We start from the raw sequence: 22,333 nt of genomic DNA on the forward strand, positions 1-22,333 counted from the left end.
GGAATCTTAAAGATCACCTGTTCCAACTCCCTTGCTGATCAGGCTGCCCAGGTCCCCATCCAGCCTGGCTTTCAACACCTCCAGGAATGGAGTATCCACAGCTTCTCTGGACAGTCTCTTCCAGTGCCTCACTACCCTCCGAGTAAAGAATTTCTTCCTAACTTGAATTTTTTCTCTTTCAGTTAAAAGCCATTCTCCATTGTCCTATGACTATTAGGCCATATAAAACAGTCAGTCTCCCTCCTGCTTATAAGCTCTCTTCAAGGAAGGCCACAATGACATCTCCCCAGAGCCTTCTCTTCTCCAAGTTAAACAAGGCCAGCTCTCTTAAACTTCCTTTATAAGAGGGGTGCTCCAGCCCTCTGATTATCTTCTTGGCCCTTCTCTGCACCTGCTCTGACAACTCTACAGCTTCCTTGTGCTGGGGGCTCCAGGCCTCGACATAGTACTTCAGATGGGGCCTCACAAGGGCAGAATAGAGGAGGACAGTCACGTCCCTCTCCCTGCTGGTCATCCCTCTTTTGCTGCAGCCCAGGATACTGTTGGCCTCATGCCCAGCTTTTCATCCACCGAGACCACCAAGTTCTTCTTGGTAGAGCTCCTCTCAGTGAGCACTTCTCTCAGTCTGTACTTGTACTTGGCTTTATTAAACCTCATTAGGCACACATGGGCCCAATAATCAAGCTGTCCAGGTCCCTCTTTATGGCATTCCTTCCTTCTATGGTGTCAAATGCACCACTCAGCTTGGTGTCATCTGCAGACTTGTGGGGGTACACTCAATCTCACTGACTATTGTAGTTGATAAAAATAAAAAAAGCTATTGATAAAAAAGGCTTCTTTGTCTCCTCTCTCCATCTGAGGTCTGTAAGGAGAGGGCTACTGTGTATTAATTGCATCATTATAAAAACATCTCATTCTGGCAGTGAAGTTGGCCATTTGTGTGAGTGGGGAGCGTTCACGGATGACAGGATAGCAATTTAGAGACACTGCAATCCTGGGTTTGGTCCCACATTCTGAAGGGCCATAATGATCAAGTGCTTATACACCATTTTACGCTTATTCTCTAGCCTCTCTCTCTTCAGCTTTCCTTGTACCTCTCACAGTAGTAATTTCTCCCTTTAAGTCTACTTGCATCCCTTTTCAAATTTGTCTTTTGCCTGACCCTGCTGTCTTATTGACCTTTACATCACTTGCCTCCCTTTCATTCTTCTTTTCCACATATTTACTCCCTTTTTTAAAACTCATTTCATTAGCCTCTGTTTTTCTCCCATTCTCATCTATTCTTTACTCAGAGGTCATATAGATAACTTTTTTCCCTTTAATCAATCTGATCAACCTGTTGTTCTTCTTCCTCAGGGCCTAGTGGGGGCATCTGAAGCCCTCTTCTTGTCAGCACCTCCTACCCTGCTGGAAAATGCTTAGTACACATGGAGTCTTCCGAGCTCAAATGTGTCTTTTCAATATAGTTACAAGGATAATAACATTAAATTTGAAACTTTAAGAAACTTTTTAAAGAAATTTTAAGAAATTTTTAAAATGCATGTGCTGTTTGTTTATTTTTAAAATGAGCAAGCTGTAGGCTACAAGCACCTGAGCTTTCTTGTGAAAAATATTGTTTTGCAAAGTTAATTATATATCACATGAATATTATTGTAATCTTTGCAATAAGGAATATAATAATGACAAAGATTGTGATTTTATTTTTCTAATTTTTAGTATTTGATTGATTCTTTGGAACCATACATGATAAATGAAAACATTGAACCTTCTCCCACCTGGAATTCAATAGAAACAGCGAATGAATTATATGAAGGTTCAGGTGAAATGTTTTCTAGTATTCAGACAGCTTCTCCAGTGATATTTACAAGTGCATCTGATGATCATTTGCCTGCTATAAATGGAGCTGCAGAATTAGATTCTACTTTGGGTAAGATATTTCAAGATATTTTTCTACCTATTCGCTTGCTCCAGAGGACCACCATCACTGTCCCAACTACAAACTTTAGCACATGGTTCAGGCAAATTATGAATGGGTCATTTGCTGGAGTTGGATTTTTTTACTACCAAATAACCTCCTGAAGCAAATGGGAATGCCACACAGGCAGGAACTAGCCCCTTGTCACCCAGCTGACCTTCTTCCTAGTGAAAGGAGCACCCGAAAGCCATCAGCCAAGCTGCATAGACAATCAGTTATTACAGTTGCCAAAGCAGGTGTGATTGTCAGGGATTAACATATCTCCAAGCCCTTCAGAGACCTTGATTTCTCTAAGCCTTTTGACTAATAGGTTTTCAAATGTCAGTGAAGGTAAATAGGTCAAAAAGTTACAACTTGGCTATATGGGTTACAAACAGGTGGAGATGACCCCATGACATGGTGATGTCATTAGTGTGTACACTTGTTCTGTATTATCAATGGAACAGTGTTTCTTTGCTAAGTATGAATATTAACAAATCATTAAGCAGTCCTTTGCTGACAGGAGAGGTTTTAAAATACCACTCTGAATTTTTACAGTGAGAATTTTAAGCAGTAGACAGAAAGTCAATTTTTTAAAAGAGTTATTGAAATCACTGGATTCCTCTGTCTGCACTAGTGTTTAAGACCAGAATTTAATCCATTAAATTCTGTAGTGTTGAGTGGATCTTTACTATAGTAATCCTAAGGGGTCTTCTCTGTCATACAGAGAAAACAGTGCTTTAAAAGTGAGTTTTCTTTTTACTGCCTCATTCAGCTTCAGTTAGTGAGTTGCTAAAATGTCTATGTTGATGAAAAATTAAATTCGAACATCATCTGTTGTAAGATAGTGCAAAAGTAGTTGTTTTAGTAAAGTTGTTGACAACCAAGTTTTCAACAGTGCTTTCTGATATTTAGATGCTAACCTTTGGGCCTGATACTTAGATGTGTAAAGTACCCAAACCTTTTCATGTTGCAATGTCATAGTGGCTCCTTTATATTAGAGGATTTTGACTAGCACAGTTGGGCTGCTGCTGACTTTGGACTCATTCACAGATGTGCTCTCTGGTGCAGCAAAAACTCTTTGTGAGCATGTGCATGATTTCTTCATTCTGCTCCGACTCTTCTGCTGAAAATACCAGTGAATGAAGTGATACGTGATGGGAGCCATTTCAAGTATAGTCGTTGGGAGGGAAAGGAAACAAAAAAAAAACCCTAAAAATAAACGAACAAACAAAAAGAAACCTCAATAGTGTAGAAACTACAGTTCTGTAATTACAGAGAAAAATAGACTGTCTACAAGTATGCTGTTTCCTAGTTCCTAGATCGCTCTTTATTTTAAATCTCATTTTTGTTCTGAGATAGTTGTCAGTTTTAATTTAGTTTTAGTTTGTTACCAGGCATTCTTTCACCTAAGCCAAGCTGTCTATCCTTCTTCCTACTGTCTGAATTTCATACGTCATAGAAGACCTCTGAAAAGCAGAGGGGATTATATGCTTGAGGGTTGACTTAAAACAATAACTCCTTGGTGATGAGACACTGTGTAACATTTTATTTATTCTTTTTTTGATTGCCATGGAAAGTAATTCTTTTTGCAGTAAAATTGTTGTAGGTTGCTGTGTCAGAGTTTAGAACACAAAAGAAAAAATAAGAGTTTACAAATAAGTGACTATTTCTCTCCACTTAATCACAGATGATCAGTATGCCACTGACATTTTGGGCGAAGAACTGTCATACGTTATAAAGGGCCTTGTACCTTTCACAGACTACACAATCAGTGTGTCTGCTTTCACTGCTATTGGAGAAGGGCCACCATCTGTTCTCACAGTCAGGACACGTGAGCAAGGTAAAATGTAGCTCAGAGCTAAGTTAATGTCTCTAAATTCTTTCAGGAAATTTTAATCTGTTAAAAATAATTTCTTTTACTTACTGTTACATTTTTTGTTTGTTTATTTTCATTTAAGTTCCAAGCTCAGTGCAAAGTATATCTTATAAGAATATTAGTTCCTCCTCTGTTTTGCTGTACTGGGATCCTCCAGCAAATCCCAATGGGAAAATCATCCATTATACCGTTTATGCAATGGAGCTAGATACAAAAAGAGCATTCCACACAACAACTTCAAACAACAGCTTACTTATGACAGGTACTGTGTCGTGTGCTAAAAAATAATTGCAAATATATTATTTCAACTTTATATAATGTAGCCACTGTAAGGTAGGTAGAGCAAGTCTGCCCCATCCACACATGCACACAGTGCAGATGGGAAACTGGTGCCAGACTTGTCTGCTGAGGAGAGGTATGTAGGGAATGTGAGAGCGGCAGAGAGGACTACATAAGGCAAGTAATGTAGCGAGTAGTAATTTCTCAAGTGGAATTCTCCTTATCAATTTTTTCTCATCTCATTCTTTCTACATAGAAAAATGTTTCTAAACTGTTCATTCTTTTTCAGACTTGATTTCTTTTCCATACAGAATTTGTCTAATGTTAATAATAATTTTCTTCTTTTAAGGTGATAATATTTATGCTAATTGAAGGAAATATATTAGTTGTGCTGTTTCAGGCACTTATTTGAGCTAAACAGAGTAATGCATGTACAATAAAATACATATTTGTTTGTATACGGGCGCATCCCTTCTTTTCATAACTAAAGCAATTTACAGGGTTGAAGCTAGGTTAATTATTTCAAAACCTATTGATTTGTCTGAGTGTTTATTTGACACTCCCCAAATAAAAGATATTGTGCAAATTCTATATTTTAGGTGGCAAATATGTTTCATATGAGCATTTGAATAGTTTTATAAGAAAGCTATAACATGTTCAAGGAAGATCATCACCAGTCATTTTTCTTTTGTTTTTTTACTTAATCTTTTTAGGTTTAAAAAAATACACCAACTATAAAATGAGAGTTGCAGCATCTACTGTGATTGGAGAAAGTGCTTTGTCTGAAGAGAATGATATTTTTGTGAGAACCCCTGAAGATGGTAAATTTGCAATGATGATTTTATATATATATATAAAAGAAGTCTGGTCACATACCTAAGGATGGGAAGAAAGCTTATTAATAAAATCAGTGTTTGTTGAAATTATTAGTCTTCAATCAGTCAGTGGCTGAATTGCCATTGGCCTCCACAAAGAGAGGAATTTCATTTACAGAGCAGAAATATGAATTCAATACTTAATCATTCCTCATTTATATCAGGTTTTTATTTTCACTTGCTTTGAATTATTTCCAGATTTTATCAAAATAATAAAGAAAGCAATAATCTAATTGTCATTTATCTCTCACAGCTGTCAAATACACTACAATACAGGAGAAATAATCAAGTGGGAAAAAAGAAAGTAAAGGATTGAAGGATTAAATATTATGGAGATTTATGAAGCTTAGATAACTTGAGTAGCCAACCAACCAAAATAGTAAACAGCAAAATGTGAAGTGTTCATCATATTGTTTTACAGCTTTTGTGCTTCTATGCTATTAGTTTTTACAGAGGAAAGACATATCACATTAATGGGAAACTGCCTACCTAAATATCTATTTCCCAAACAAATTTTAAGTTTAAAGTGCCCTGCATCTGAATATGACAGAAAGTTATTCAAAGTTGAGTTTCAGTTCAATAATTAATTAAGAGATATATGTAAGCCCAGGGCAAACTATTGGGACAAAATCAGTGATAATTCCTGCCTTATTACAAAGCTGTGTGTATTCTCCTTTTATTCTTCTCTTTCTTTAGCTTTCCTGATGAAGTTCAGATTGAGGTTCATGTATCCTTACCATAGCCAACCTAGAAATGACAGCTTGCCTTAGTTCTGATGAGTTGAAAAGAGAGAGAGAACTCCAGATAGCACAGTCACTACATCTAACTTAAGCAACGTTAGCATGAAAGATACCAGGCTATGGTACTTAAATATTTCTTTTCCATGACAGATAAATTGAAAAATCCATTTCAGTTGAAAATAAAGCTTCTTCACATGGGAATTATTTATGCAGGCTGTCCTGCCTTCCAAAGAGTAGTGATTTATTACAGTGAACATTTTTTTTTCATTCATGGGCTCAGAAATCAGGAATGAAAGTGGTTCCACGACACCTTTACATCAAAAAGCTTCAAGACAAATTCTAAAATGTCTGTATATATTTATTTGCGCACAAATTGAATAGCATAATCCAGGATTCTTACAACGTTTTTTTCTTCAGTTTTATAGATAGGTTACGTAGGAGTGAAGTGATGAGGCCTTTAGAGGAATCAAGGTTGATACTCAGAGCTGACTTGACTCATAAGTGCAGCCCACTTACTCCTTCAGCTCTTCAGAGGGTTACGAACTCTCTAGAGTTGCATGAAATTACATTGCCAGTAGATTCAGCCAACACACTACCCTAGAGCTGGACTTGCTTTCTGCTTCACCTTGTAACCCATGTATGCAAGATTTGCATTGGGATCTTCAGTGGTTATCCTTTAACAACTCTATCAGTAAACTAAAGGGAATTCAATTACACTGCAAAGGGTCCCTTTCCTGGTTCAGTTGGTGTTTGAGGGAAATAGGACAGGTCAATATTAAGAAGAAGACAAAAAGATGACATTCTGACAAAAATTAAATTAGAGGAAATCAGTGAGAGGGTTTGAAGAATCAGTCTGAATGAAGGCAATAGACAAAGGAAGTTGTACTGATACAAAAAGTTGTCTACTTTTTTTAGTGGAAAGTTAAAAATACAGAAATTTACTAATAATCCAATAGGTTTATCAGATCAGTCCTATATTCAATTAACTGAATGTCTCAGACTTTTTTGTTCTTTGATTTCTTACTACAGAACCAGATTCCCCACCCCAAAATGTAGAGATAATAAATGTGACTGCAACAGAGATAAACCTGAAATGGTCGCCACCTGAGCAGCCTAATGGTCTCATAACTCACTATGAAGTTCTATACAGTGATTCTAACGATTTATTTGTGAGAAATACCTCATCTACAAAGATATCACTTACTGAAATGATGCCTTATACTCTCTACAACATCTCTGTAAGGGCATTCACCAGACTTGGCCATGGGAATCAGTCATCTCTCCCACTTCTGGTGAGAACTTCTGAAACTGGTGAGTGTATAATTTTTTTGAAAACTATTTTTTTTTCTGACAAGTGCTTTATGGTGGCATTTGATGCTTGATAGTCCATCTTAATTTATTTTAAAAGTAGGTTTTTGCTTTGCAAAGCAGAAACTTTGAATCCTCTTTTTTCTCTTGTATACACAAAACAAACATAAGGAAATAGTATGAGTGATTAAAAAGTAAACAATTGGAATACACGTCTCATGACATCACATATTTTACTATTTGTCCTCAAGTATTTCTTGTATCTTGTAGGAAAATAAAATTTTATAAGAAAGTAGGGTTTCAAAATGTGAGATTGACTTGGAATACAATTTATGAACTAAAATTTTGTAAGAAATCAATTGTAACGGTTAAAGAAATATATCAGGATTAACTGATAAGGTGCTATTTTGTAGTAGTTGAGTTTGTTTGTTGCTGGAAATATTTTGGACAATGCACAAATAAAATTAAATTTTTCCAAGAAAAAGAATAAGTGAGGATTGGGAAGAAAGGATGAATATTAAAAAGTTGTAACAAGGCATACAGGAAGACTTAAGTATGCTGCAAAATAAGATAGTGTAAAAAAAGGAATATAAATTAAAGAGGGAGGGTCATCAGCTTTTCAGTGGAGCTAAACAGGAGTTGTACTAGGAAAAATTCTGAGCAATGGTTGACATGGAGGAACTGATGTTTGAGTTAAGCTGTAGGTTCAGGAATAAAAGGTGGCTGGTTTTCTTCAGGACTCAGACATATCCAGGTACATCTGGTATGACACTCATACTTTTCTGAGGCTTTTCGAAATCTTCACTAATTTGCTGTCTTAGACAACTGGGTAATTTGTCTATACTTAGATCTGGAGTTAAATGTGCTCTGTTCATTAGACTTTTCAGTAAGGAAAGACGTGACTGTAGTGCTCTATCTCAAAAAAGTGTGGGGAATATGCACTTGCTTCTTGATTGCAAATACACAGTAGTTATTACTGTGAACTCCTTGTTTCTGAAAGGAAATTTGATTTACCATGTGTGAAGTAGGTGTGTTCCAGAGCTGCCAAACCAATCAGAACTCATATGGAATGAGAACACAGGCACCTAGTTTTAAGAGTTCATGAGATTGAACTCAAAATAGAGGCAAAAAACATTGTATTGGTGGTACTTTCTTGTTGTTGTGGGTTTTCTTTGTTTTTGTTGTTTGTTTTTTTGACAGACATGATAGATACATAGGTATCTGCCCAATTGATACAATGTACTTATCCATAGGTGTTTTTTTATTGTTCTTTTTAACTTAGACATGTCTATTTTCTATAAGTTTCATTTTCAAGCCCCTTAACAGTGCCTAGCTCCCTGATGCTCAGAACAAAAATTTGAATTCTAGCTGCCTGTGATAGAGAATGCAAAAACATCTTTTGAGATGAGAAGAATAAAAATAAAAGAGGAGCTGGAAAATGGAGCATTTTTAGTGAACTACAACCTGTTCATGGGCTGATGTATTCAAAAGGCTCCTGAGAGCATTTTGTTACTATTTTAACATGAAATTAGGCAAAACTGGGGGCTGTTTCCACTGCCTCTAGTGGCATTTATTTCCTTTCTGGATATTGCCTCTTTTGAAATGTATTTTAGCAAAAAACAAACAACAACAACAAAAAAATACACACAAAAAAGGATAAAAATAAAAATGTTTGCAGTGTTTTTCATTTTAACCAATTTAAGAAAATGCTTAAGAAATCAATGAAACTCACTGGAATCTTTTACAAGTCTAAATTTCATCTTCTAGTTCCCAATTCTGCACCAGAAAACATAACGTATCGGAACATCTCATCCACGGAAATTGAGCTGTCATTTTTTCCACCATCCATTCCCAATGGAATCATACAGACCTACACAATATATCTCAAGAGGACTAATGGAACCGAGGAAAGAGTTATAAACACCACTCACCTGGTACTACGTATTACAGGCTAGTACATAATGATATGAATCTTAAGGCAACTGCAACTTGTTCTGAGAAGGGCTCAACAGACCGACTGATGCAGGACAATTGATTCACTGGATGGACAAGATCATTCTTGTCCGTATATAGTTGGTCCTAAGTTGGTCCACTTGTCCTAAGAAGTAGCCAGTTGAGCCCTATAGTACTGTTGTGGAGTGGCCCACGCTTGGTATACAATCTAACATGCCTCTTACTGTGTTTTAGACATTTAAATTTAATTAGACTTTTTTGACATAATTATCATTGTGACAAAGTAAGCACCGAGGTCACCAATTTTATTGTCAATATAATGCTTCCCTTTTCACTCACCTTTCCATCTTTTGATTTGTTCAGTCGTTATTACGCATTAGCCTGCTCTATCAGGGAGCAGTTAATGCTGGCCACTCAATACCTTAATTAGCAAATTTTCAAAGCAGTGCTAAGGACAAACGTCTAAGCATTCCAGAAATAGGAAGTATAAAATTGTCTAGAGGGTAAAACGTATGAGATTTGTCCAGCCCAGAGAAGGGGAGGCTGAGTGGAGGCCTCATGGTGTCCTACAGCTCCTCATAAGGAGAGTAGAGGGGCAACGCTGAACTCTGCTCTCTGGTGACAGCAACAGTACCTGAGGGGACGACATGGAGCTGCATCAGAGGAGGGTCAGGTTGGGCGTTAGGAGAAAGCTATTCACCAGAGGGTGGTGAGCACAGCCCCGAGTTGTCAGAATTCAAGTGTTTGGACAGTGCTCTCACAGGCTTTGATTTTGGGTAGTGCTGTGTGGAGCCAGTGGTTGGATTTGATGACACCTGTGTGTCCCTTCCAACTCAGGATATGATTTTAACTGGTAATTAGAACTTCATCCCTTCTATTGTTCATGCAAAATATTTTGTGTTCAGGTTTTCCTAATGCTCATTTTAATCTCTGAAGGCACAAGTGATAGGCCTCTTCAGCACTTCAGAACTCCTTGTAACACACGATCTCAAGTTTTTTTCCATTAATAGAAGAAGATTCCCTCACTGAATGTTTGATTTACTGAACTACTCTTCTTCATTTAGACTTGAAGAAATATACAGAATATATGATAGAAGTGTCTGCTAGTACCATGTTGGGAGAGGGCCTTCGTAGTGCACCTCTGCCTATACTGACTGATGAGGATGGTAAGTCAGGACAGAAGTTGTGATGTGCCTTTTTCTACTTGTAGTCCTAACCGATTACACTTCATGTCATATATATGTAGGTTTTAGAAATGTTTCTGTAATTATAACTCTATTAATCTCCATCTATCTATTCATTCAACTGTTCACATCCCTTTGTGTGTGTGTGTGTGCATGTGTGTGTTTATAAAGGGAGGAATACACTAAGAACACAAATTAAAGCTGCATTGGCATAAACATCGCACCATGCATTCCTAAATTAAATCTCATTCCATGTTTTAGGGAGCACTGGCTTTCGATTATAATAGGTCTTCGCATGCCTCCCAGGTGCTGATGTCCTTACATACATGCCATCAGTAATAAATATTTGCTCAGTAGTAATATTGCTGGAGCACACTGCAAATAGCTAATTTGGATAAATCCATCTTTTACTCAGAGTATTTTTATTTAGAGCAATGCTAATCCTGTCCTTCAGCAACAAATATCCCCTGAATAAAAAATTCAGTATGAATCGGACAAAAAGATACAGCATTCACTATTTCATAGATCCTTTATTATACAACCACTGATGGTAATACATGTAAAACAATAAATACAGCTATCACCATTTTTGCTTCTAAATACAGAAACTCACTGGCAGCTTTTGTTCATGAAAAATGTTTTTTCTTAAGTGTACAGAGTTTTAAAACTTTTATGCCAACTTCTAAGATAGTGAAAGAAATAACAACAACTGAGAAACAGTATTTATAATACACCACATGTACTTTATTCACAGGAACATAGTGTTCCAAGTTTCAGACCAAATGTTTCATAGATGTGCTAATAACTATGCTCTTATTCTCGATTTTCATGCATGACTACAATTATGACTTGAATTTTTAGTACATGATGCTTTTTGGTTTAATTTGAGAGGAGCAAAAGTCATTCTACATAGTACTACTACTATCTGTGAATCAAGGTTTACTTCACAATAACATGCTAATACAGTGTTATCACTAATGCTTACTTAGATACATATTTCTTCAGCAATACTTAAATGAACTTTAGAGTACTTCAATTGGAATAAAATTAAACATGATCCAACATTTTCACTTACTTATTCTGTTTCCCTACAAAATTGTTACATGGTGTCACGTAAAGTTCATCTTAACATGAATTTTACTGGTCTCAGTCAATGCCCATCTTTATACTTGCCCTTGTGACACATAAAATGTATGAACGTGGTCCTTATTGGATGGAGTGAATACATTTTACCACTGCTTAGTATCTCACATTTTATCATCTCTCAGTGCCATGCTTATTGATTTTTCCACATTTTGGTGCTTCATATAATTATTTCCAGCACCTCTTTTCCCTCAGGGGAACTATTTTGCTGTATTTTACACATGTTCATACCTATAAAGCTCTTGCTTTTATTAGAAGAAAAAACATTACAGCAGTGTACTCGGACAGTAGGTGAATCACTGTGACCTACCCAATACACTGTTTTCTCATGAAGTACTTTTTCCATTGAATCACAGAAACAGATGTTCAAACACCACCATGCAAAATCTTCTTTTATCATCTCTCAGAAAAAGGAAAAGAAGCTGTGCTATAATATTAGTTGATGGATACTGTGCTGGTGTAGTACAAAGCTAATTTTTCATCACAAATAATTACTGTTCTATGTAAGGGTGTTGCATATCCCATAGATCTTAGCTGTTTACCAAGATGTTGTGTCCTGTTCTCTTATTTTATAGCTCCTAGTTCGCCTCCAGAATCCCTCTCAGTAAAACAGTTGTCGGGTGTCACTGTGAAGTTGTCATGGAAACCTCCACTGGAGCCAAATGGAATTATCCTCTATTACACAGTTTACGTCTGGTAAGATTTCCTGGAAATAGTTCTGAGGATAAATATTAATCTGTAACCTAGCAGGAATGTTAGGTTTTTCTTACACAATATGTTGATTACATGTTTTTGGTGAATGCATATTCATTCAACACTTAGAATGTTAGCCTTTTGTGTACACAAATTCAGATATAATGTGGTAGCTGAAAATTGGAATGTTGAATATCTTGCAAGATTTTTCTGTTTTTTTTGGTTTTTTTTTTCTTCTTTTTAATGATGGGTTTTTTCCAGTGTAAATTAAAATTTGATTTAGATTGTGTTGGTTTTCATTCTATACTGATTGGGCCTGTTTTGAGGCAGGGCACTGGCTTATCCTAAAATATAAATATCTCAAATTGATGTAAAATAGATTTCTTTTGTAGAAAGTACATGAAAGAAATCTGAGAGCTCTTCTAGGAACCATCTAAATGACATAAGAACACAAGGGTCACAATAATAGTCTGTATGTACTATCAGTTATCCTTAATGTTGTATTTTGTATATATTATATTTATAGAAAAAAAATTTAACATATGTTTTTCATTTACTATATTGTTTTCTTTTCTGTCCTTTCTGCTTCTGTGCATTTTTTTTCTTGTCGTTGCTCCTGGGATCTTTTCTAATCTTTCAGAAGGGATTTTGGTATTTTAAAACTTACAGGTTCTCTGCTGTTCTCTGCATAAAATAATTCAGTCTAGTGATGTGCTGTCTCTTCAAAGATCTAAATATAACTTCTAGGATTAAGAAGATTTTGTTGTTGATTACTTTTAACAATTGCACTTCCAATGTACCATTCTATTGCCACTGCAAAAGGCGCTGGAAGAAAATTATAAAGAAGGCCACCTTATGAGATGTGATCTGAGTATGCAAATTATCAGTCTTTATAAATGCTATATTATTGAGCTTACATTTACTATTTTAATATGACTGCAGTTTTGAGGTAGAACTTGGCCTTGATTTCTACTGATTTTTTTTTTTTTAAGTTATAACTTCTAGCTAAGTTACTTCTCAAATGAGCAGGAGAGAGTCATTTTTCCAAAAGAGTTAAATTTGGCCTTCTTGTTCTTTCTACTATGTTTGCAAAGTCTTGTGCTCCTTTACCACAAAGAAAAATAAATTAATGCCTATCTTACATCTGGGAAAGTGTTACTTCACAATATGAATTATCATTTTGATAGACTGTGTTACAGCACCTTCTTTCCTTATATTGTCTAAAAGCTTACTAATTTTGCTGTGGCAAGTTAGTAAGAATTTGTTATTAAAAACCATCATTCCATTGAACCACCTCTCCAAATATCTCATTTAAACAACCACATAACTTTTTGAAGTAACCCTTGTCAGTTTTCCCTCCATATTCTCCTTACTGTGTCTTATCCATCCTTACTGTGCCATATCTAAAATTAAACAGGCATTAGGTATCATCTTGAAGCAACAAACTCACTCATAACTTCTCACAACTTCACTTTTTTTTTTTTTTCTTTTTTATATTTTAACTATTTAATGGAACTGGCTATGTAATTTCATCTAATGCATTGTAACATGAGATTTGACAAGGCAAACTGCCTTGCCATAGTTGCTGCTTTCTGCTTTTGAGGGGCATCCAATATTTTACTTGGGAGATTGTTATTCCCAGAGCTTCTTAATAAAGAAGAAAGAAGCTAATACTGATGCTAAATAAATGTTCTTTCTCTTAAATACATTGCAACAGTTACAGAAAAATTGGTAAATTTAAAGATTTGAGGAAAAGAAGTTGCAACTTCTAGAACATAAAGAGTAACATTCTCATTTTTATTATCTTTCAAGGCTTTGTCTCAGGGCAAGTTGGCTTTGAGTGCTAGCAAACAGCAAAGAGATTTTCTGGGTACTTTGATCTACAAACTCCTATTCTCTGAGTCTGCACTTGTACAGTATCGAGGTGTATTAACAAAACTGTTTAACTTGACAAGAGCCATTAACATTTTTCTGTAGTAGTTTAGCAACCAATACCTTAGTTCTTTCAAGAAAGAATTTCAGACTCGAAAATTGTTATTCTCCTGTTCAACAAATTTGTGTGGGATAATTACTGACCAAACCTACTTAAGAGTACAGCTTTTTCATGAAACTGTGGTCCCTGTCTTTTTCAAGTACGCAATTTCTCAGGAGTTCTTTTGTCTCAGTTTGTCATTTAAAACTCAATATTCTTCATTAAACTTAGTTCTTAAAATTCCTCAGCTTAGTTTACCCTGCTAGACCTTTTTCTCATTGTCTGTGAAGCCTGCATCCATTTTGTCAGTGTTTTCTTATTGTTTTGATTGCAGTCTCCGTTGCTTTCCAAATAGAAAATCAACTTTTATTGAAATGCTCCAAGCTCTAGATCTTATCTATGATCTAGTTGTGGAGATGTTATGAGAATGCAGTTACTCAGAATGGAAGTGTTTGCAGCAGTAAGCTGTAAGTTTTCTTCTTACTTAAGTTATAACCAGCTACATTTTTCCACACTAAGAATATAATGGGCAAAGATCCAAGAAAGTATGTCTTTTCTTCATATAGAATCTCATAACTGTAATGGCAATGTTTCGTATCTCTTTACAGACTACTTAAACTCTCAGAACTTTGAGAATAATGTAAATGTTAGTAACGTTTTCTGTTATCAAGACTATGAAATGATGAGCTTTTTTTTTTTTTTTTTTTTTTTTTTTTAAATTTTGAACTTGTCAAATTATAATTCCCCTATGAAATCCCATTAGAGGCACAGGGCATCCACTCATTCAAAACTGTTTTCAGGAATGGAATGTTATCTAGCCTTTTCTGTGCTAGGTTTTCATAAAATATTAAATAACAGAATTTTAAAATTCAAGGTAGTTGTTCCTGTATCTTATTTTATTTTCTGATAATCATTTCATACCTATGCTAATACCAGCGTTTTATTAATGTTACATCTTATAGTCATTCTAGGCTGGTTTTGACCTGACTAGAGTTCCATTCTGATCCCCTGCTACATTCCACCAGAATTAACTCAGCACCAGCTAATTCCTGTTCCATATCATCTTCTATTATTCCATTTATAACTTCAGCCTTCTGACCAATTTCACAGAGTCACAGTAGGGCATGCTCCCTGCTATAATCTTTTTATATTTCGCTATTTCTGTCTAGGGAGACAGTTTAGTTATGCCCTAGTGTGTCCTTCCCAAGGATACCACACTTGATAGCAATTACAGGATGGACATGCTCTTCCTTGATATTCCATATTATAATCTTCTTTGCTGATGTAATTTACATGCATGTTTCTGTTGTGTTTTGTTTTGTTTTTAAGTGAAATTAAGAGCTCCATTGAGATACAAAAGCACAGAAGTGAGCTTTTCAAATATATATGGCAGAATTCATTGAGATCTTCTTTAAAGCCTAAATTATATGTATTTGCCACAGGATAGCATTTTTCTATTTGACATTATACACCACAATTGTATCCATGCATAACTAATTAATAAAATATCTTTTCTTCAGGAATAAAATGTCAAAAAGGAGTGTTAATGTAACAGAAACATCACTGGAGTTCACAGATCTGGAAAATAACTCTGAGTATAGTGCATATGTAGCAGCAAGTACAAAATTTGGAGATGGCAACATAAAAAGTGATACTATAATATTCAGAACTTCTGAAGGAGGTAAGCTTATATATAATATGAATATTTGATTTCATTCAGCCTTGATTTTCTGTCATTATAAAAATATTATAATATATTTTAATAGCTGTTTTCTCTACCATATTCTGACGTAAGTTCTGATAGGAAAAATGCTCCTCAGAGTCAATCTCATAGGGGTCTGAACAAAAAAAAAATGAAATCTGTGCAATGATTTACTTGTTTGTTTTCTTTTAACAATTTTCAAAATGGTAGATCACTTCTTTAAATGATCATATTGTATATAGTGCTGTGATTTTTTTTTTTTAGTTTCCCTAACATTTCTGGTTTTCCCACCAAGCATATTGATACAGTGTATTCCTACAGGCATAGTACGCAGGCATATTTCAGATCTATCATACACAGATAAATTTTTCAAGTCAGTAGCAGGACTAGTTTTTATCAGTCATAGCTCAAAAGAGTTTTTAAAACACTGGGTTGTAGACTTTCTCCAGCCTTTGCTACTAATGCTGTTTTGGAAACATGAACTGATATTTTAGGGTGGAAGTTTAAGGTATGGATCTTGGAGTTCCCCTTCCAATTAATGTTTTCATATATTATACAAAATAGAACAGAACAAAACAAAAGATCACCTACAGTGTTCAGTGCTCTACTGCATTTGTGTGGAGTGCTTTCATATATGGCCAGAACTGTAGATGTAAATTCTTTTAAGCCTACGTAAGAAATTGAGTTTGAGCCTCCTACATCTCTGTGCTACTGACAAGAACCATATTGCTTACCAGATAGGAGGAGATTCTAGTTGAAGAATATTTACATGGTCCTTCCTACATATTGAATAGGCTGAGGAAAGAGGGAAAAACAGAAATGATCATATCATCCAAACTTAAGTATCTGGTTAGCCTTCAAGAATTGTGAGCCTAAACTCTGTTTATAATTGTCAAAGAGAGAAAGAGGCTTTTAATTTAGGTTTTCTGTGGGTTCCGCACCAATATGTGAAGCAACTTCTTCACAGTGGGAGTGATGGAGTACTGAACAGGCTGCCCAGGGAGGTTGTCAATTCTCCTTATCTGGAAATATTCAAGTCCCTTCTGGATGCCTACCTGTGCAGCCTGCTGTAGGGAGCCTGTTGTTTTGCAGGAGGATTGGACTAGGTGACCTCCAAAGGTCTTTTCCAACCCCTACAAATCTGTGATTCTGTGAAATCCTTTTTTTTTTTTTTTTTTTTGTGTCTTTTTTTTTTTTTTCCTATTAACTTTATTTGGAGCTTAAAGGCTTAACTTGGTCAACTTTTATGTTTATGAATTAGATAGTGTCAAAATTCTAAAATTCTGTCATTAATTTGTGTGCATGCACAACGTAGGCTTTCCATGTGTGCAAACCAGTAAGTACAGGACAAATTCTATAAGATAAAAGTTTGTGTGCCTCTGCACCTAAATAAAAACATGTCTGAAAAGTACAGTTTTAAAATGTTGTTTGCAGTTCCTATTTTACATTTCCAGAAGCAGTTTTTATAACGTATTCAGAAATACATTTAATTTGACACAGGATGTTGTCAAATCTGTAGTGGCTACTTCATGAGTACTATAATGTACAAAACCTTCTGTTAGGTATGCTAAAACTTAACATATTTCCAGCTCCAGGTGATCCACCGAAAGATATTGTGTACAAAAACCTTACTTCCACATCGATAATGCTTTACTGGTCTCCTCCTCAAAAGCCTAATGGAAATATACGGTTCTATTCTGTTTATTTCAAAAATGACTCAGGAATATTTATACAGGTAAACTTCTTTTTATATTCTTCAGCTGTATAATTCAATAAAGTGTTCTAATAATTATTTTGTTAAACATTATTTATATCAATTTTGTAGTTATTGGTGTATTGTCTTTTCATATTTTATTTCCCACAAGGCAGATTTTTCTAATTTTCAAAGACAGAAGCACTACTTATAATCTTGTGTGCTGTGTTGTACATCTCATTGGACATTAAGCATGAGAAGAGTTATTTATGAAGCAAACAGGTCTCCTCTATATAATGCAAAACTTATGTACAGATATATGCACACATGTGTAATGCATTATACAAACACAACACCTATAGACAGAAGACCCTTCACACATCCTTGAGACTATCTTATTCTAATCTGTCAAGTTGAAGTAAGTCCTGTAACAGTTCTGTTTATGCTTTTTAGTGCATGTTTGCATAGTACTGAAAATAAGAAGGTAATACTATCAAATTAGAGAACAGATTATTATTTCATATTTTTGTTGCTCTCAGAAATAAATTAGTATAATTTAGTATCTTGAAACCAAGATATCTAGAATCCTAGCATAAAGCATAAAAGGCAAATTTTATGTGATTATTCTTTGGTGATCTGGACATTCTCTTTTAGTTTTTGTTGTTGCTGTTAATAGTTTCATCCTTAATTATACATCACATTTATTAATTTTACTTACAGCTTTTCTGCTCTCCTTTCTAAAAGTATGCTTTTATAGAGCAGAAATAAGCTACCTTTACAGGTTTTGTTTCACAAGCTTTATATACGGGGAAGAAAAAAAAAAGATTTTAATGTCATGAAGAGATTAATGCATGAAAAATTACCTGTGCTGCATAAATTTATCCTCAAGATATGTCTGGTGTGAGGTATGCGTGTTTTTGAGGATAACTAGAAAAAAATTTCACAGATTTTAGAAATAACTGGTTGAATCATTGCTGACACATTTCAGAGTTCACACATCTCTGACTTCCCTGAAACTGTGTAGTTGCTAGATTCTGCATATTTTCTGATGCAAGCAGGACCATACCATGAATTCACATTCTGATGAGATTAAAATTAGGGCTACAGTTCAGAGTGTCAGCTTCTACTTGCACACAGTACTGGACCAACAGCATTTTTCTTGGCCTAACAAATCCATGGAGAAACTTTTAGACCAGTTCGTTGCCTGAACAAACACATCCTATGAAATTTGTCTAATACTTGGACAACTAAAGGGATGTTAGAGGAGGTCTACAGCCTATTACTGTGTTTAGGAAGGTGGGACTCTGAAATGAAAGAGTAAGGTGAAACTGATACAATGGGACCTATTATCCCTCTGGATTTGCTGAGGACTCTGGAAATGCAGGATAGGGAAGATGGAGCACAGTACCATTTGCCAAACAAGGCGAGGGTCCAGTTTTGTTGTTGCATAAAGGAGTTGCGCAAGGGAAGGACAGTGGCATGGGCAGAAGTTACTGCTGTGCTGTCTGATAATGTGCTTGACAGCAGAAACACACTGCCAGTAGCTGCACTTCTAGGTGTAGAAACCACTGTTTTCATCCTTTGAGCCCTGCTTATTAAGTCATTCCACTATGGAAAACTACTAGAAGATAAATTTCATATGCTGCTGCATCTATCTCTTACTGGATTTGGCAGATCATCATTAACGTCTCAAACTATGGTCCACTCCTTATCTGTCTGTTCCCCTGAACTCCCCCTGCCATTCACATCCCTCTGTTCACTATTTGGCATGGCAACCACCATACCTAATGCTATACCGTTCCTTGGCATTTCCATGGATGTGAGACATTGACACAGGAGAAAATAAACAACTTTTGCAAATTCGTCTCTGTCAGATACTAAGCTTTTACAACAGAGAAATGTGTGTGTGAAAGCCGGTGTGACTGGTGTATGTGTAGAAGTCCTCACAGATTTTTCAAATCCTTGGAGTATAAAGCACTTAATAAGAATAACACTGTTAAAAACAGGGAATTTGTAGTTGCAGAGTAAGGAATTTCATTTAGTAAAAAAGAATCAAAAGACTTGAGATTAAAAGCACTATTTACTTCTTGGAGTGATACAGAAAGTCACAGGAGAAGCGCAGTTTCTTGTCCTAAAAAAGAAAAATTACAGAAGTTCATAAGGTAAAGAATAATGTATAGTTCCTTTGCTTGACAGATCTACATGAAAAATTGCACTGAGGCTGTCCATTTAGAGGGGCTTGAATGCTCAGACCTTGGATTTAGACCAGAACAACAGAAGGGAAACTTAGCAATGGAGATTAGATTTGAGGACTTTGGTTGATGAGTGGGTAGCTTTAGTGGAATAGTGTCAGGATCTGAAAAAAAACTGTCAGAGAGGGAGGATTGACTGGTAGCCAAATACACTGATCGTTATCAAGTAAAGGTAAAGATTTCCAGAAATACACTGAGGTGAAGTGGTAGTCTGTGGTAATAACTTGAGAGCTTTCCAGGCAGCATTGCTAGCAGGTAACAGAAGAAACCATCCCTTGCTCCAGGCTAGATTCAAGTTCAGCTGGATCTTTCAGATTCTGCTGTCATGAGTCTAGGGAAATTGCTACTTTTTGTTTTCTGTTCCTGGCTCTGCACCAGTGTGGTGAAGAGATGATACATTCTGACCAAGGGCAACTCCTGCGCTGTTGCTCCTGTTCTTGCCACTGCTATGTCATCCTGTTGGATTCCTGCAGTTAAAGCTTTCACAGTTTGAAACAGCAGCTTTTCAGATTTTGTTCAGTGGTTCCTTGTGTGATGCTTCAAGCAGTCGTACTACCCACATTCTCGGTTTTACCATGGAAATAAGTAAAAGAATCAATGGAAGCAATTGTCTTGTTGCTACATAATGATCCATATGCATATTATTGACTTGAACAAACTATTTTATTCAATCTCTCTACACTTGTATTTTGATTGGATAGAAAGTGAGAAAGGTGTAGGTTTCTAATATAAATTTGTGCTTGGACACATGACATCTGTCCTGCTCCAGACTAGGCAGGAGAACCAGAAGCAAAGCAGAGGAAAAAAAAAAAAAAAACATGCTGCTCTTCTAACTGAATATTAGACCCCACATCATCCAACTGTAACATGACTAGATGCAGTTCAGAGTGGAATTTGGCTTGATTCATCTTAGAATGCAGACAAGGGATGCAAGCAACGTGCTGTATTAACAAGCAACTTTATTCTCTTGCCAGTATGACCAGTAGGGGAAAAAGGAAAATGCTCTAAAGTACAACACAGATTTTTGAAAAGCTGGTCTCAAAACAGTACAGACCACAAGAAGCAAGATAGCAAACAGTATGTTTTATATTCCTTGAGGGATGGCTTGGATTAAGCCTCAAAGCTTAATCAACTCAAAGCCTCAAAGCTTAAACTACTCACCTGATATCAGAGTAATGTGATATTGTAACTTAAAATAACAATATGGTACAATGAACCTAAAGAAAAAAATACAGTGGGAAAAGGTCAAGAGTGAAGAAGAGCAATGCTGTATTGTCTGAACAGAACTAATTACAGCTTTATGCCAATGGAAATTTCTGCTGCTGCCTAGGGTGAAGAAGATACTACTTTCTGCTGACACTTTCATGGCCTGTATTGCTTACATGTAGCTGCTTTTAATAATCTGATACTTTGCTATGTCAAAACTTCTTTCATGTATGGATGAAGAAGGGGATAGAAGGAAGAATTTCTTCAGCAGTAGCCAAAGATCCTAAGCTGTTTGCTTTCATCTGCAGCCACAGTTAATTGTAAAACTTCCTATAGTGTCCTGTCCCCAGGGTACAATTAGTACAAGTTTCATCTTTTCTCAGTTTGTACCCACACAGCTCTTCCTGTACAACCTTTATTCTTCATTATGTGTTCTTTTCTAGTATTCTGTCATACTGGAAGTTTGAGGTATTCCCCACTTATCATTCCTTGGGCTCCTTGTATGAATGCGACTTTCTCTTTAAAAAGCTTTTTGTTGAACCACCAAAACCCCTGTTGTTACAGCATTCACATTAGTTCACCACATGCCAAACTGACAGGCAGCTGGCTAAATTGTAAAGGTATGCCTTTTTAAGTAAGAGTTGGATTTTCAGCTGTTCGTATTAGTAAACTCCCGATAAATCTAAACTCAAAATTTGATGTGGTACCTTTGACAAATTTAGCTTGAAAACTTGGAAATATTATAAGTCCTTTTTTGATCATACTAGATATTATTACTATTCAGTTATTACTGTCAGTTACTAAGTATTACTCATAATAAAAATATACAACAGTAGGAATAACAGGAGGGTAGTAGGATGATGCATCTCGTTCCAAAGGCATTTTCTGTTATGCTGTGCTTGAGCATCAGATTGTTTAATCAAATGCCTTAGAATTTGATCCTTAGTTTCCTGCATCTTCCTCTGCCTGAGTATAAAGAAAACTCTTCCCAATCTTTTTCAGTTATTTACATGAAGACAGCATTATCTTCCATCTATATTTAGATGAAAGTCATATATAAAGGTAGAATTTCTTTGTATTTTGCCTGATGTTGACCTAACCTGATCTTTCATACAATCCTCTCCATGTGCTTTAAGTCTGCCAGTAGGAACGGATATAGAAATCTGTACTGTCAATTTGTGCAGCTTCTGTTCTGTATTCATAACAAAAACTTATATTTTCAGCAATGAGTGAACTGCTTACTCACTGTAAATGAGTGCTAGTAACTGTTGGCAAAACTAGGTCTTCAGATACAGGTGTGAATATCTATAGGAAATCAATAAGTATTGTTTATATTTGTTTTTGTTTTGTTTTCCTACAGAAATAACTTAATTTTGCCTGTACAAAATAATAATAATAGGTCATGTTATATTATATATAAATCAATAGAATTTGCAGGCAAAGAAATCGTGTACCAAACCCTCAGCTATTTAGTAGAGAATATCACAGTGATTTCTTCAA

The 22,333-nt window shown here is 35.7% G+C and overlaps 1 protein-coding gene across 1 annotated transcript in view; it reads left to right on the top strand.

The window, feature by feature from the left end:
- PTPRQ (protein tyrosine phosphatase receptor type Q) overlaps positions 1–22,333 on the top strand; it is a 121,857-nt gene that overhangs the window by 36,605 nt on the left and 62,919 nt on the right. Inside the window, exons 27-36 of the mRNA XM_090139217.1 lie at positions 1,717–1,927; positions 3,645–3,797; positions 3,916–4,095; positions 4,826–4,933; positions 6,757–7,038; positions 8,803–8,985; positions 10,053–10,154; positions 11,891–12,011; positions 15,501–15,661; positions 17,272–17,417. Coding sequence (XP_089995343.1) covers positions 1,717–1,927; positions 3,645–3,797; positions 3,916–4,095; positions 4,826–4,933; positions 6,757–7,038; positions 8,803–8,985; positions 10,053–10,154; positions 11,891–12,011; positions 15,501–15,661; positions 17,272–17,417 — 1,647 coding nt within the window. The remainder of the gene's footprint in view (positions 1–1,716; positions 1,928–3,644; positions 3,798–3,915; positions 4,096–4,825; positions 4,934–6,756; positions 7,039–8,802; positions 8,986–10,052; positions 10,155–11,890; positions 12,012–15,500; positions 15,662–17,271; positions 17,418–22,333) is intronic.

This window comes from Phasianus colchicus, chromosome 1 (assembly GCF_987193195.1).
Source record: "Phasianus colchicus chromosome 1, bPhaCol1.hap1.1, whole genome shotgun sequence".
Lineage (NCBI taxonomy): Eukaryota > Metazoa > Chordata > Aves > Galliformes > Phasianidae > Phasianus > Phasianus colchicus.